We start from the raw sequence: 16,702 nt of genomic DNA on the forward strand, positions 1-16,702 counted from the left end.
TGCACCATCCCCAAATATGCAAAGGAAATGAAACATTAACCCACTCGTTTAAGCTTTTATCACCACAAATGAGTAATGTACAGCCTGGAAGAAGGTTATTTTTCTTCACCAGACTGCAGCCATGGGGACATGCAACTTGCAGGGAACTTTAACTGAACAGAATAAACTCCTGAGTTTTGTTTCGAGGCAGTCTCCTTGCAGTCACCTCCTAAATCCTTCCAACGAGACGGCAGCAGGCATTTCACAGTATCTACGCTCTATTGAAGCGCTCTAGTGAGCCGTCGTCCACGCTTCTGAGGAGTTGGACGGTATTTCATTGAATAAATATAAATTAAATTCCAGTAGATGGCAGTGATCCATCAATGAATGCCAGCTGCTACTCTGAGGCTCAGGAAGGGCTTCTGCCCCTCAGCTGTGCATCTATTAAACACTGCAGCCCGCTGTGAGGGGTATTTCATTTTAATACCAACCATATCGTCTCTAAATTAGATGGAGGTGAAGCAAACAAAAAACGTGTTTTATCTGTATGTTTTGAAGTTGTCCATAATGACAGACGTGACTAGCTGTCCCACGTGCTGTAGTGGCCGCCTGCCACCGACAGGGGGCGCCCACCGAACGCCCAAACTGCGCCGGTGAAGTCAGCTGACTGGCAGCAGCCAATCACAGGGCAGGACAGGCCGAACCCGTTCAGTTTGCTGCCTCGAGAGTTGTCAAAGGTTGTCTTTTTATTTTTTTAAGGGAGGGTTGTGGAATATCCGAAAGGGGAGCAAGGGCGGCAACGGTGGTACGATGCCGAATAAAACGAAAAAAGACAAGGTGAGTTTCAGAACCTCGCAAGAGGGTTTAACGACGTTTTTTTTTCCGGCACAACCGGCGTTTATAACTGGACGTTTTTTTTTTTTTTTTTAACCCAGTTGACTAGCAGCGAAGTGTCCCGGGTAACGTTAGCAAACCCGGCGATGGGCACCAGCTAGCAGACCGGTGAACGCCGACCCGGCGGGCGCATGCTGTGTTTTTAACGCAGACATTAACTCACGTTTGAGGATGAGCGTTTTTTAAAGCGTGTGCCGCGGGCCCGACGGGGACCGAGGTCACGTTAGCTCAGCGGGAGCGCGCGTGCTATATTTAGCTCCGTGTTGTCCCTGTGCGCGGAGGGCTTCGCTTGACTTGTTTATTAACCGTTATATGCGTTTTCCCGCAGGAGTCCGTGAAGTCTGGCAAAGCGGGAAAGGGTGGCGGACAGGAGAACTCTGAACACGAGGTAACTTTAGGGTTTTTCAATGGAACCTTTTGTAGGAGACAGCAGGACCTTTTTTATCTCACGTTACAATGTCACTGATATTACAGCTCGTAAAATGGATTATTATTATCATTATCAGTGACATCAATAAGCCCAACCACCCCCACGTTATCAGTGTTTTTCATTTCCATTGCCTGCGTTTAATAATTAAACCATTTCATTCAATATTAATATGCATATATTTTCCAATATCGTGTGCAATTTCTGATGTTTTTGCACCAACCGTGTTGTAAACGCACACCTCTGTGTCTTTCCGTCCACACATCCACACCCGTAAACCCACAAGACCGAGGAACCGGCTTCCTGCGTGAGCCACAAACGTGAGGGTGGCTGGATGAGCAAATGATTTATTTGGGCCCGCACTGTGTGTCGCCCAGTGGGGCCCTATTGTCCTCGGCCTGCGCGCCGGGACACGAGGCAATCCGCACACCAGCTCCAAGGTGACTCAAATGTCATCGTCGCACTGGTATGCCAAAATATGAATAAGTCTTTTAAGAGGTCCGGAGACGACGTTCTAAGCAACAAATCTGATAAGATCGGCAAGAAAGATTAGCAAGTTGTAATTCGCCGAAAAGGAATCCGTCTACAGGGCTTGTGCGTCAGAAGTGCGTCGACACCTCGCTCGCCGGATCCAGATCAAAAGCTGCGGCACAAATCTGCACAGTCTGTCCCGTGTAATAAATCCGTTGAATATGGCGCCAGCTGGACTGGCCTTTGACCTCCTCGCTTGCATCTGGATCGGGTCGCGTCGGTGTTTGTGTCGGTCGTACTCTAGCGCAGGCAGTGTGAATCATTGACTGTATTTGTACAGGTGCACGGTTTGGTTTCACATTGACTGCATCTGTTAACAAAGAAGAAAAACAATTCGAGGCTGACTTTTTCCACGACCTCCGTGATCACCATGTAAACATCCCTGAGCCATTACGGAAAGATTCAACCGTCTTTGTTCAAGAACTGGACACTTTTTCTTTTTCGCGGGTATCAAAAAGCCTTGTGGCGCTCTCTTCTGGACCGGGGAGGGAGGCGGGGGGGGGGGGGGGGGGCGTCCTCCTCTTTCCTAGACATCTAATATTTATATTGTAAGGGCTGTTGACCAGCTGTTTGTGTTTTAGTGTCTGATGTAATACACGGCCCAGTTGGTTGTAATAAAGAAATGCACTCGGAGAATTTAGCTTTTTAAAGCCCATTTAAAAGACAGAACGTTGTAGATTTGACTTGAACGCAGGAGGTGTTTCAGCAGCCGTGTGGCAGATGTACCGCTGCCTCAAGCTTGTGTCAAATTCCAAAAGTTTCGCTGCAAGCGGCTGTTGTTGCCTTTTTAGAAGGCTTAATTTTCTGTCTCGGTACCAATTATGTTGGCATTAAACCATAAAATCCCATCGGACAGACGCTTCTACATTGGCTTAATGAATTTACAAGTAGAATAGTTCATTCCTATCTGGGTATTACATGAATCCATAATCTAGTTCCAAGTAGAGGCCCGCGCAGCTGTATGACCACGCTTCACTGGACAGCGTGCTGGTGGGCCGGCTCTTAAGCTTCCGGCTCTTAATCTTCCGTCTTGCAGCGCTGCAGACGGGGACTCGCTCCATCTGGGGCTCAACTGGATTGAATAATTCCCCCGTGACTCAGACTGGTGACGTAAGCTCTTTGGCATCAGCTGCGTGTTGATGAATGGATCCCAGCAGGCAGGTAGAAAAACTCGCCCCCATTCACTTGATCCCACGTCAGGATTTCTTTTTTCAAGTTATCGAGCGTATGTCGGCCCGTATGTCGGCCAGTCACGCGCTGCTGTCAGGTTCACGCCGAGGTGCTTGTTGCACGCGTCGCTGATGTGGGGTTTTGTCTTGTTTCAGCAGAGCGCCAACAGGAAGGCCAACAATAACGTTCCTCCCACCACTCAGCTGCTAAAAGGGAAGCAGCCAGGTTCCCAGACCCCCGTCAAGAAGGACAAGAGGCCGAGCTCCTCTCGTTTCAGCCTGAGCAACAACAGGGAGCTGCAGAAACTGCCCGCTTTCAAAGGTATTTAACGTGGAGATCACTGAATGCTGAAACAAGTACCCAGTGCTTGTTCCTAATTCTGGTACAGATCCTCCTCCAAGCTGGAGAGTTGTGCTCTTGGTTGTGGACATGTAGGCGAAAAAATAAAAAAAATAGTAGTATTTTGAAACCTGATTTTCAAAACTGTGTCCCGGAAGTCGTGCACAAAGCAGAATCCCTGCAGTCTTGAATACTTGCACATGTAGAAGTACACACTCGGCTCCTATTTTCTTTCCGTGAACATCCCCTGCTGCATCTCTCACTGCGGAACCAAGCCGATCGTGGCGTTACACAAAACATGGCAACATACAGAGGACGGGCACGGCGCGGACGTTGGATTTAACCCAAGCGTCTATATTTAGTGGTAATCCAGAGATAAAGCTTTAATTCCGTGGTGTGTGCACGTTTTTAGGATGTTGCCAGTGACCCGGCGGCGTCGGCCGGCCGTACCGCTCTTCCTCCTCCAGGCCTCCTTTTTAATGAAGAGAAATATATTTATTTACTTTGATTACTAACCGCGGTACCAGCACAGCACCAGATGGAAGAGCAAGGAGTGGGCATTGCTGGTGTGTGTGTGTGTGTGTGTGTGTGTGTGTGTGTGTGTGTGTGTGTGTGTGTGTGTGTGTGTGTGTGTGTGTGTGTGTGTGTGTGTGTGTGTGTGTACGCACGCACACATGAATACACACAATGTGGTCAGCTGCCTTGTCCCAGCACAATCATTATATTACGTGTACTGAAAACAAACCTGAATGAATAAAAGGTTATTAAAGTACGTGTGAAAGAACTTTTTTATATAGAGCGATTTTGCAGATGAGAGCGGAAAGGAGATCCAGGAACTCTGTGGGACGCAACAAATAGTTCAATGTCTGGGAATTCTCATTACCCAACGACGAGCCCCCCCCCAGCATTGGCATTCGGTAGCACGTCAGTTAAAATTCTTCCGCTCAAAGGCCTGAAATCGTGAGCCTGTTGTATTATTTCCTGCCGAAACCGTGATGTTTGTGTTTTGGTGCAACGGCCGTTGTCCTTTCTGCATGAAGCATATGTCTCCCGGAGGTTTGACGCCCCCTGCTGGTTACTCAAGTGATGCCGTTGACTTCATGTTGATGAACGGGAACAAACATTCCAGTTGTCAGGATGAACGTGCAACACAAACAAACCACTGATTTGTTGTGGTTGTGCAGCTTAAGGCCTACTGTGTTCAAGTAACGCACACTATGCAAGTGTCGTATTTTAATGCTGCACTTATTTATTTTCAAGCATTGTGTAAACTACAATAATTGTTTTTAAATTAAACTACTATGAGGACACGACAATAAGGATTATTGTTCTATGAATGCCGGTTATTCTGTGTAATTTGTTCGGTGCGTGATAAAGATGAGTCTGTCTTGTCGGAGCTCAGTAAGTGACGAGAATATGACGCACTTCCTTTGGTTCACCAGAGCCGTCTTCAGCTGACATACGACCACAGACGGAGAAAGCGAGGTGGAAAAGTAGCTTCTACAGTTCATTTATGGGAATAGAAAAGGAAGCGAGCCCCGCACAACGCCAGAAGTTACCTTGCATACTCGTGAAACGCGAGCACGGAGCTTACGTGACGATACGTCGCCTTCATTTGACTGCATTCGGAATGTACATCTCTTTTTTTAACCATTGTGGGCAAATACTCAGCAGGATGCCAAAGGGCAAGGCGGCTTTCAGGGACGGGTTTCCTGCAGGTGGTCAAGGAAAGAAAAACTCCCCCCTCCTCATGACAGCAGTTTCCTTTTTAACGCATCCCTGTAAAGAGAAGCCTCAACACACACAAAAAACATTCCAGAGCTTCGATCAACGCTTTGGCACGACTCCGCTTTCATTAGAGATGTAAAAAGTGGCATTAAGTAATGAGTGTTGAAGTAATCAAATGGTTTCCAGTGACGTCGCTCAATTTGAGAGGATGGGACTTTCTGTCATTGGAAGCCGCTTCAGGGCAACGTTGCGTTTGGTTTCCAGTAGAAGGGACGGGTTTCGACGTGCCTTTTTGTCTCCAGATAGCCCCGAGCCTTAATTGTTGAATACAGACCCCTCGACCGCCGTTCGTGATGAATGTGGACCGGCTCCGTCCTGTCCGGCACCAGACCCCTGATGCCTCACAAGTTCCCCGTGCGTCGCCTCCGCCAGAACAGACCGGCAGCGCGTGAACGCCTGCGCCAGACGGAGCGCTTTGGAGAGGATGCGTGACCAGGGGGGCGTGTCTTTTAGCGTCGTCTCGGGTCGGGAGACAACGGGGCTTCTGATGGGAAGTCGCCTCATGAGGTCGGGGTCATGAGCGCCAAGAAAGAGGCCTTTTTATACACTCTCGAATAGAGAGACCCCGCGACGAAATGCACCGCTTGTCGTATGGCGCCGGGAGCAGCCGGTGTTTGGGTTCTGCGAGGAGACTCGAATAGTCTTCTGGGGAAGGGGGGGGCAGTGATGAGGTCTCTGATATTGCCGAAAACATCGATGGTTGAGATTACGGATCGCAGCCGTCTTGGCAAAAGTAAACCTCGGCCACGCCGTAGTGGGCGACATTCAGTGGGATCTGCTGTCCTGTGACGTGAGTCGCCTATCTGCTGATCTCCATTGAAAGCTCAGCGCAGATGTGAGATTCAGGAACATCCAGTCGCACCGGTTGAGACGCAGCGACCCACAGGGAGGAGCTGTTACGCTCCAGAACCCAGACAAACGTCACAGAAACACAGCAGCTCAAGATGCACGGCTTTCTTTTGTAAGTTTCCAAACTTTATTATATAATGTAAGCTCTTTTTTATATCGAGACCAAAGTTGACTGCTGCACTTCTTTGTTTCTGCATACAACACAGAAACTGTAAACGGAGGAAGTGTGCGTCAGTGTGCACGGTGTGCAGATCCTCGCAGTTGAATGTGTGCGTCCTCACAACGTGATCGCATGCGACGCATTAGGCTGTGTGATCGTGCAGTGGTTGGATGCACGCCATGACTTGACCTTTCTTCCCATTAGAAAGGTCAAGTCTTGAAGATGGACCCGTAGGTCCACTTCACTGAGCGTGGATCTGCAGGATGAGATTTCCCTGCAGGCCGCTACCGAGGCAGACGGAGCGCCGCTACTCTGCTCGCGCACATCCTGTGTCGCTTGCATCGAGGCTTCCTGCCTTCCTGTTTCTGTCGCGTACACCTGGTCTTTTTCTGATGAGCCGCGCAGGGCCGTCTCATCCCACCGCAGCGTCTAGTCCGTACACCTTCCAGCTGTTTGACTGAAGAGGTCGTGTCTAAACTCGCCCCCCCCCGGGGCCACGCGGCCTTCCTGCCTGTTGGTTTCATGTGTGTCATTCTCCGTGAGTCTGAACTTTTGTGCGTTGTGCTCGAGCGGCGGGCTTTGCCGTCTGGTGTGATCGAGTGCAAGCAGCTGATGATAAACAAATGGGCTAAACTGATTTCAGATCAGTTGTTTGTGCTCTAATGCTCCCAAAACCCTTGTAACCGCTCGCTCTCCAATCACAGTACCAGCGCCCTCCTCACCCCTCCCTCCCCCCGTCCTCCGCCCACCAGCCAATCCCCTCCCTCATGTTTATTTATTCTGACACTCGGCCCATGTGATCGCAGCCAGCCAACCGGGTGGCTGCAGCGGGGGATGACATCACTTACTAGCTGGTTCCCTCCAGCAGCAGGGGAGCTTCATTTTCTGCTCCGAGTGTTCGTGCTAAAATGGAGGCTGGCTCCTCGCCGTAGCTCGGGCTGCCCTCTCCTCCCCCGTCTCCCGCCTCGGCTCCCTGATGTTGGCATGCGCTAGGACTGCCAGTGGGATGGTTCTGGATGCACCGAGCACCAACGGGCCTTTCCAGCCTGTGGCCCTCATGCATTTCAGAGGTGAGAATAGGAGATTCTTTTTTTTTTTTGTTTTGTCGTCTTCCTGCTGTTTTTATGTCTCAGGCGGAGATGTGGGGGGGAAAAACGGTGAGTGTTGGTTTCGGATGACTTTTCTTAAAGTTGCTGCAAGAGAGCGAGAGCGTTGATCCTCTGAGCGTCGGTGGCATGTGTGTGTGTGTTTTTAGGGGGAGGGGGGCGCGCATGTCAAAGAGACAGGGTTTTGTCAAGACATTGCATAGCTTCGAGAAGACGAAGTGCGAAGGAGTGCTACTTTTGAGCCTCCCATCCCCCACGGAGGATGCTGATGTCATAGGAAGTGAGGTCACGGCGTGTTGTCAGTGTGTGTGCATCTGCGCCGTGTTGTGTACGAGTATCTGGTGTCGGCTGAATCACGTGCGCGTCGAATGTCCAGTAGGCTCCTGGGTTCCCATCCACTGGGACAAGCTGGCTAGCTCAATGCTAACTGTATCTCAGAATGTGCAACTGTTTGTGTGTGTGTATTATTTATATTAACACACTTTCCTGACGTGTCTGTGTACGTGCCGCCGTTGCATTTACACAGAATGTGCACAAAGCGTTTTATTAATCAGTCATTCATGAAATATTCACCAGCAGACGTCCTGTGGAGCAATGTGTGTCCAAAGCCCGGTTTCCTGCGCGCACGCCGGAGCCTTTTAGATGAGTAAAGGTCAGCGCAGAGGGGGGCCTGTGTGTGATGCTGCTGGGTGCCAATCAATCAAGCCGTAATATCCCCCGGTGAACTTTGATCGATGACAGATGATCGTCCGTGGCTTCAATAAACGATGTAGATGTGCGCGAGGAGGCTTCTGTCTTGTTGCAGGGACACAGTTCAGCAGTTCAGGCCTCTTCGTGGCCGCAGCTCCACCGCTTAAAGTTGCAGCCCTGCTGGAACGGAAGGAGAACAAAAGAATATACTTAGCCGTGCCTTACGTAAACACGAGTTCTAAAACCCACCCAGAGGTTTTCCAGGAATGCGGTAGCTGGAGCTCGGGGGGGGGGTGAAGCAAACCGACCGGCTGTTTGACCTTTTTGTTGTTGTTTCAGATCCGGTCGTTTGAACAAAGGGGGGGCGGCGAAGTAGGACGTTACCGCGAGGCCACTTAACAGACTGAATATAGACTTTGAAGCGTTTTGTAACCGGTTGGCTGGACCACTTGTTCCGCGATGCCCCAGAAAAACCACAAAGGCCCACGTGCACGCCAAAGACAAGTCGAGCGCTAAGCGCGCTTTCTGTGAGCGACGTGTTCGGGGAGAAATGTTTGGCAGGGGCAATTCTTTTCAAGTAAAAACAAAATGTGTCGTCCATGTGGATAAAATCGTTGCGTTCTGAACGCCGGCTTTGCCACGAGGTCTCCGGAGCGAGGAGCCCCGGGGAAAGCGTGCACAACCGACCTTAAATATCAACTGTGATGACCCAGTGCCACTGTATCTGTGGCTTTCTCATACTACACACACTCCGAGGGGAAGAGAGAATAAAGCTATTTTAAGATTTGGGAAATATGTAAACTTGTGGCAAACAATATGATTCATATGTGTTTCCTGTTAATCTGAGGCTGAGTAACAAAGGAACATTCTGTTTATTATTTATTTCTCTTTACATTTCTGGGGACTATTCTGCTAGTTTTTTTTTTTTCTCTCCCACAAAGTAGTTTCTCACCCTTTCGTATTCGGCGTGGCGGTGAGCGCTGGCTGATTCTCGGTCGCAGCAGACGGGCTCAACGAATCAGCAGCATGCGTTTCCTTTTGTAACCGCAGCAGCATCAGCAGCCTGCGCGCTCCTTTGATTAGCGGCGCTCAACCCGCTGGTCCCCGCCCCCCTTCTGTCTGCGGTCACCATGGCGACGTACGTACACATGCGGATTGTTAACGAGGAGACGAGAGACTGACTCACGGGTGGGTTTATACGGGGAGGTGGGGCGTCCTCGCTTTCAGTCACTGACGATCGTTGGACCAAAGCAAATGAGCGTTCATATCGTTTTTTCTGTTTGGCACCGCGTGGCCCGACTGCTTGTGCGTCTGACACCTTCTGCTGCGCGAGCGAGGAAAAGCCCTCGGCTCCTCCGGGAGCAGCCGAGCAGCCGCTCCTCGCTGCAGAAGGGGAGTCCTCGCTGGTCCTGCTGGTGGCTCCTGGCTTCTCATGCAGCCCGGGTGTATTTCATTTCAAGCTCAAAACGTAGCATTGGTGTAATTATTGCACCAGTTATTGGCTTTAGTGTGTGTTTGATTGCATATTTATGTCGCGTGGAGGATTTGTGAGAATTCTCGTGGCAGCTGCCGATGATTCATTCACGCAGGAGGGAGATCGACTCATTGACACCGAGCGTGTAGCAGCTGCAAAAAAAACGTGTCATGATTCCTGAATGGCGAGTTAGCGGCGCTCCACCGGAGTCGGAGCCTCTGCATCATTGATGGAGCGAATGACGGTGTCTTTTAAAAGACTGAATTATTGATTACCCGTCACCACATGAACTCCAGTAGAACTATCTGAATAACCCTGAGAGGAATTATTCATCCTTAAGATCGATAATCGTTTAATAACTCTCTGTGTGTAACCTTGATTTATTTCAGTAGAGCCTTTACGTATCGAGTTTAATCGACCGCAAAACGGTTTCAAAACATCGGCTTACGGACTCGTGCAGCACAATCCAAGTCTCCGTTATCCTCTCGCCTCCAACGGCCTTTATTAACTTTTAATTCATCAGGGATTCTCTCCGTTTCACTGACGTACTCCATGATTTAGTTTCTTGCAGACGACCAAAGCCTGGAAGCTTCAGCTCCACGTGGGGAAAGCGATTAGCACCGACTGCCGTTGTGTTGTTTCTAAAAAGACTTTTGCGTGCTGTCTCTCCCCCCCCGTCCCCGCAGACGTCCCCCCCGCCGACCAGGAGAAGCTGTTCATCCAGAAGTTGCGGCAGTGCTGCGTCCTCTTCGATTTCATCTCGGACCCGCTGAGCGACCTGAAATGGAAGGAGGTGAAGCGGGCGGCCATCAGCGAGATGGTGGAGTACATCACCCACAACAGGAACGTCATCACGGAACCCATCTACCCGGAGGTGGTTCACATGGTGAGGGAGCTGTGCTTTATTTCCTTTAAGAATACAAGTTCCGGTATCGGTTCCTGTAGCAGGTTTTCTGGGGGTTTTCTTTGCGGAACCCAAAGTGGTATTTTAATTTCCTTCCCGACGAGGCTTCCTGCGTGCTGCTGCAGGATGTTGTTGTTAAGCTGCTGATTGAAAGCATCGGTTTCACATTAGTGATACTATTGTTTAAGTTCTTTGGAACGTTGGATCATGTTTGTACAGTCGAGGCACAGAAGATCAAACATTAAAAGCAATAATCGAGAAAAACAAAAACATGGAGAACCAGCATCACATGTAATATCTTTAACAAGAGCGGCGCTGGGACTGATCACCGCGTGGGGAGTATTTTTAGGAGGTCACAGCCTCTGGTTGCCTTGTGGTTTTTTTCTGTGGTTCCTGTTATTTATTAAGGGTTCTAATCACATCACCGCTGATGAAGGCTGCTCATACTTTAAATAGTTAATTGGCAGCCACAGTGGCCTGCGATGGAAAACACGGGCTCGGCCTACCCGGTAATGCAACACTGCCGCTGGCGTAAGCTCGCTGGTTATAACACGTGCAGAGATCACGCGTGTGCGTGTGTCCACCTCGTCCACAGCGCTTCATTCAGGCGGCCTGATATTTATGATGTGTTCGCCGCGCCGGGTCTGCGCTCTCCAGCCACGTTTTCAAAGCCTTTGATTTAAATGAAACGCAGCTTCCAAATCTGCATGAAAAATATTCCCGACCCTCTTAAAGGCTCTTTGAAGCCCCCCGATGGCTTTGATCATCAAAGCGCGGAGAGACTGACGCGACCAGACGCAGCATCTCCTTCTTTGTTTGATATAATATTTTGGGATGACGTGACTGTGGTTGTTCCATTAATCCCATTCTCTCTTGGGGGGGGGAGCACATAAACATGACGGGGAGTGAATTGACCTCTGCTCGACTGTCCCAAGTGTGCCGTCTTGAAGGGGAGAATAGAGGCAGAGTAGATTGATGCTTCCCCGTTTGGGGGACAGCGACGGGGCCTTTCATAAAATAGCCGTCACATCTCCGTTTTTATTTGTCCCCAAGAGGCTGGTTGTCCTTCATCACAGTCCATCGATTGTTTGGAGTAAGGGATGAGTCAGTCTTTGTACACAGCATTTGCTTGTCAAATACTCGGGCTGCCTGCATGGGTTTCTGTGTTGTTTTGAATGCGTTCAGCCTGACGGGTTGGTCGTGTAATCGCCCTCACTGATCAAAAGCTGCAACGTATAGATTTGGACTTGACGTGTGTTTTCTTCGGTGTTATTTTTCTGTCTCTGCGTGATGTCTGAAGGAGTTTCATCACATGTATCATTTATTACATTTCTTACTGAACTCATTAGAATTTGGTGCTGGAGGGTCACTCCTGCTTCACAACACAGGTTTTTGTGCCCATAACTCAAGAATTAAAATGACTTTGACCCCGATGACTTACGGGGTCAAATTAAAAAGTGACCTTTTGTCTCTTTTGAAGTAAGGTGGGCGTGAACGGCAAGTCGACTAGTCGGTGTGAGCATTCGGCCACGAGGCGTCATTTTTGTTTGTCAGCCAAGCGTCAACTGGAACATTGTGGCTTTATTTGCTTTGGCTTTGATTTGTCGATGTTTGATATCAGGCCAGTTTTGCGATCTGCCTGCTCATTTACATTTCCTGTGTTGGAATTTGTTTTATATATTTACTTTTAAAAATAAACTCCATCAATAACTGATATGTCCAAAACATGTCATGAATCTAAAAAAAAAGTTTAAATATGTTGTGTCATGGTGAAAAAGACACTTTTTTTTTTTTTGGAGAAAAAAAAAATAATAATAATTGGGGGGGAAAAAAAGGTCAAATATATAGTCTATAAAAGAAAGTAAATATAAACGGTGGAATTTAATTTTTTTTTTTTTTTAAGTCAAACAATATTAAGTCAAAAAATGTTAAATATTTGCGGCCAAAAGGTTTTCAAAATATTTTAGGTAAAAATGTTTTGGAAAAGTAATGTTGTAAAAATATATTCAAAGAACATTCGGTCAAAAAATGTATGTAAATCCAAAAAAGTCAAACATTAGGTTTTTAGAAAAAGTCAAAATATATTGGATTGAAAAAATGTCATGTCAAAAGTCTGATTATCTTAACAAATGTTCAATATATGTTTAGTTAAATTGTGTTTGTGACTCCCCCCGTACTTCTGTCCCCTGAGTGACCTCACATTCCTCGCGCTCGCTCTGTTTCCACAGTTTGCTGTGAATATGTTCAGGACGTTGCCGCCGTCATCAAACCCCACCGGTGCCGAGTTTGACCCAGAGGAAGATGAGCCCACGCTAGAGGCCGCGTGGCCACATCTACAGGCACGCACACGCGCTAAACCGATCCGATTACACCCACACATCTGTTGCTTTCCCTCTGTGACCTCGTCTGTCTTTACCTTCCGCAGCTCGTCTATGAATTCTTCCTGCGGTTCTTGGAGTCACCTGACTTTCAGCCAAACGTAGCCAAAAAGTATATTGACCAGAAGTTTGTAATGCAGGTGAGCGCACTTTGCTGCAGGTTTGTGCGCGTTGCTGTATTATATATTCCCACGGTGCCCAGTGACCTTCTCCTTTGTGCTCAGCTCTTGGACCTGTTTGACAGCGAGGACCCCAGAGAGAGAGATTTTTTAAAGACCACTCTTCATCGCATCTATGGCAAGTTCCTGGGCCTGCGAGCGTACATTAGGAAACACATTAATAACATATTTTATAGGTGAGTGAGACTTTGGCACGTTGGCGACACTTGCGTCCTGCGTCTGTATGTAACGCGTGTTTCATCAAATGAACCACTGTGATTCGTCTCCGTGTTGCTTTTTCTCAGGTTCATTTATGAGACCGAACATCATAATGGAATAGCAGAATTACTGGAAATATTAGGCAGGTAAGAAACCTTTTGAGAGGTGCATCCACAGCGGCACTTTTCAGGTGATTTCCATAAATGTTTTTTTCCGGTATTTAAATGGTCCAAGTCATTCTGCCGGCCGTTCTCCTCGCAGCATAATCAACGGCTTCGCGTTACCTTTGAAAGAAGAGCACAAGATATTCCTGCTGAAAGTTCTGCTGCCGTTGCACAAGGTCAAGTCTCTCAGCGTTTACCACCCGCAGGTAAACAAGCGCTTCCTGCGTCTCCAAGACGTTGTGCGTTTTCTCCGTCATAAACCCCTCGTTCTAACGACGCGGTGGTCTCTCTCCCCCTCAGCTGGCTTACTGTGTGGTCCAGTTCCTGGAGAAGGACAGCACCCTCACAGAACCGGTAAGATGTCATTCAGGAACGTTATGTCAGCAATGGAGTCTAGTTTATGATATTTCTATACTTACTACATTTGTTTGCAATGTGACTTTTTAGGCATAATTCAAAATCTTAGCAAAGAGCGTGTGAAATGCATTTGAGCTATTTGGATGCACAGTGAGGGAAGGGATGAGAAGGGAGAACGCTGCAGGCCGTCTTCCTCGCTAAGCCGCCGGGATTTCGGTACAAGGGATGGAAAACAAACTTAATCTGATCTAAATCCCGGATGTCAAATTAAACTACACCCAAACACGAGTTGTGCATATGGATGTCCTCGGTTCTTCTCCACTGACGCCGGCGTCCCTCCTCCTCCTCAGACGGTCATGGCTCTGTTGAAGTATTGGCCCAAGACCCACAGTCCGAAAGAGGTGATGTTCCTCAACGAACTGGAGGAGATCCTGGACGTCATCGAGCCCTCGGAGTTCGTCAAAGTCATGGAGCCCCTCTTCAGACAGCTGGCCAAGTGTGTGTCCAGCCCGCACTTTCAGGTCCGACATCCCCCCCAGCACGCGCACACACACACACACGCACTTTGGCCTGTCAACACGCGTGTGCACAGGTGATCCGGGCGACTTCAGTGACCCCCCCCCCCCCCGTTAAAAACCACGCTGTGTTCTCAGGTGGCGGAGCGAGCGCTGTACTACTGGAACAACGAGTACATCATGAGCCTCATCAGTGACAACGCCGCCAAGATCCTGCCCATCATGTTCCCGTCGCTCTACCGCAACTCCAAGACGCACTGGAACAAGTGAGTCCCCGGCGCTGATTAGCGCCGCGCTCACAAACGGCCAGTGGCTGTTGAACCATTGAAGCCCGGCCGCGATTGTCGCGGCCGGGCTGCACAGACGAGGCTTCGTTTAGTGAGGACTAAATGAGCCGCTGTGGACGTGGATGTGTCTCTGCAGGACGATCCACGGGTTGATCTACAACGCTCTGAAGCTCTTCATGGAGATGAACCAGAAGCTGTTCGACGACTGCACCCAGCAGTTCAGGGCCGAGAAGAGCAAGTAAGCCGCGAGCGGGCGATCACATCTGAATTTCTAGGCGCGGCTACGGCTCTCTGGTGCTTTTTCAAGTAAAATCCGATTTGTGTCTCTAATGATTCCGTTTGTTTGTTTTTCCAGAGAAAAAGCCAAATGGAAAGAGAGAGAAGAAGCCTGGCTGAAGATCGAGAACCTTGCAAAGTCAAACCCACAGGTGTGCAGAGAAACTGGTTTTCCTATCGAGTAATTACCGCCGTAGCAAATAATCTATTTAGGGTTTCTTTATTGAAGCTTCAAATGTTGTCATTTTACAATACCAAAATATTCCTTCGGACAAAAGCCTTAAATTGGTTAAATGATTAATCGGATGAAACAAGTTGACCGTTCTTCAGTGAACACTGAGCGCGGGCGCCAAACCGCAGTGAAAATATGGCTTCTGAAAGGTTTGTTATTCGGCCCGATAAAGACTCCTCCGCCCCGGTTAACGCTCCTCCGCCCCGCCAATCAAGTGGAAAACCTTTTATTTCTTAGCGTGGTCCTAAATCCGGCCCGGTCTCCCTGCACAGTTCCTGGTGTACGTGGACTCGATAGGCCGGGCTGTCCGATGGACACGGAGACCGACGGGCTGCTGCTCGACGACGTCGCACGCTCAAGCGAGCGGTGGAGGAGGAGGCCACGCAGGTAGGGCGTGGGCCTGACCCGGCTCACTGCGGCCCGGTTGAATCCACCGCGTCACCGGCTACATTTCAAACATTTCGAGGCTCGTCAAGCGGGCTAGTTGACCTTCTTCCTGCTGCCCCACGTGGTCACTTCCTGTCATAGCCCCGCTCTTCACTTACCGTTTGTTTTGTCTTTTTCTCATGTGCCTTCACCCGTCCCCCCCCCCCTCTCGCTCGTCTCCGTGTACCCAGATCCAGAAGGAGCAGCGGCGCGAGCGCCCGCTGATGAGGAGGAAGTCGGAGCTGCCCCGGGACATCTGCACCGTCACGGCGCTGGAGCTGCACCGGAGAGCCGACGAAATGTTGACGACGCACGACGGCCACTAAGAGACACCCCCCCCCCCCCCCCCCCCCGCCCCCCCCACCACCAGATCCACCATAAACCATCAGCAGCATCCACAGAGGAACCACAACGCGCCCCCCCCCCCCCTCCAGAACAGCAGAACTCTGGTCCAGCACAAGCACAGTGAACAATGCCCCCCCCTCCCGCCCCCCTTTTATCCTCCTCACTCTGTGGCGACTGGACGGTCCCGCGTGACCACGAGCAGCGCAGGCGGTGCCGAACCGCACGCGACGGACTGTCCGTTAAACCTCTTCTTGTTTTGTATTCCCTTTTTATTCTTTTCCTTTCCTCCGGGCCGCTCCGCTGGCGCTGTGCCGCCGCCCTCTGGTCATTTCTCTCAGGTGTTCTGTTCTTCGTGTGAGCCGTCTTCTCTTCTTCGTGGATGTCAGGTGCTTGTAAAAAAAACTATGAGCCTTCTCAGTTACAAAAAAGAAAAAGGAAGAAAAAGCTTCAGTTCATAAGAAAATGTCCGTAGTTTCTATATATATTTAATAATTCTCATAACAATAAAACCTAGATGGCTGTTTATATTTTATTTTTTCCTACATAGTATATTAGGAGCTCCTCTCAGAGTGAGATACACGTCTTATCTGTATAACTGCTCTGTTCGCAGCTGGTTTTTCTTCTTCTTTTTCCATCAGCTGTGAAGATTGTTGCGGTGCAGCCGGATCAAATGCAAACAGCGGCTCCCGAGAGCGGCTCTCCGCACTCGGCTTAGCTTGGCGCCAACTTCTCATCCGTCTAGTTCCTTCGTTCTAAAACGACAAAAAACACATCCTTTCGCATGTGCCGGTAGTGAGTGAGCGTCGGTGGCTCAAACAACGGTCAGGTGGTTCATTACGTGTTTGGAGTCTTTTTTTTATTTTTTATTCCCGCTGTCCTTCGTGGGGTCCCAACGGGGGGGCCGCAGTTGGTCTGCTCGTCAGACGGGGGGCCGGTGGGTGTGGAGAGGTCGATCGGCAGCCTTTTCTTCTCACAGTGCCTTCTGCAGTCCGCGGGAACATTTCGCTCAACCTGCGAATCGAGTAGCAGCATCG

The 16,702-nt window shown here is 49.4% G+C and overlaps 1 protein-coding gene across 1 annotated transcript; it reads left to right on the forward strand.

Annotated features, from left to right (window-relative positions):
• The first annotated feature begins 596 nt into the window (after nt 1-596).
• On the forward strand, nt 597-16,112 carry LOC120808199 (serine/threonine-protein phosphatase 2A 56 kDa regulatory subunit gamma isoform). Its single transcript, XM_078093625.1, is given in 18 exon segments — nt 597-816; nt 1,202-1,261; nt 3,157-3,322; nt 10,094-10,293; nt 12,540-12,650; nt 12,737-12,829; nt 12,914-13,044; nt 13,153-13,212; nt 13,328-13,436; nt 13,531-13,584; nt 13,938-14,108; nt 14,241-14,368; nt 14,526-14,627; nt 14,745-14,817; nt 15,170-15,200; nt 15,203-15,244; nt 15,247-15,284; nt 15,515-16,112. Coding segments are annotated over 18 exon segments (1,731 nt in total). The 5' UTR covers nt 597-789; the 3' UTR covers nt 15,650-16,112.
• Nucleotides 16,113-16,702: the final 590 nt, after the last annotated feature.

The sequence above is a fragment of the Gasterosteus aculeatus genome, chromosome 18, assembly GCF_964276395.1.
Source record: "Gasterosteus aculeatus chromosome 18, fGasAcu3.hap1.1, whole genome shotgun sequence".
Taxonomy (NCBI): Eukaryota; Metazoa; Chordata; class Actinopteri; order Perciformes; family Gasterosteidae; genus Gasterosteus; species Gasterosteus aculeatus.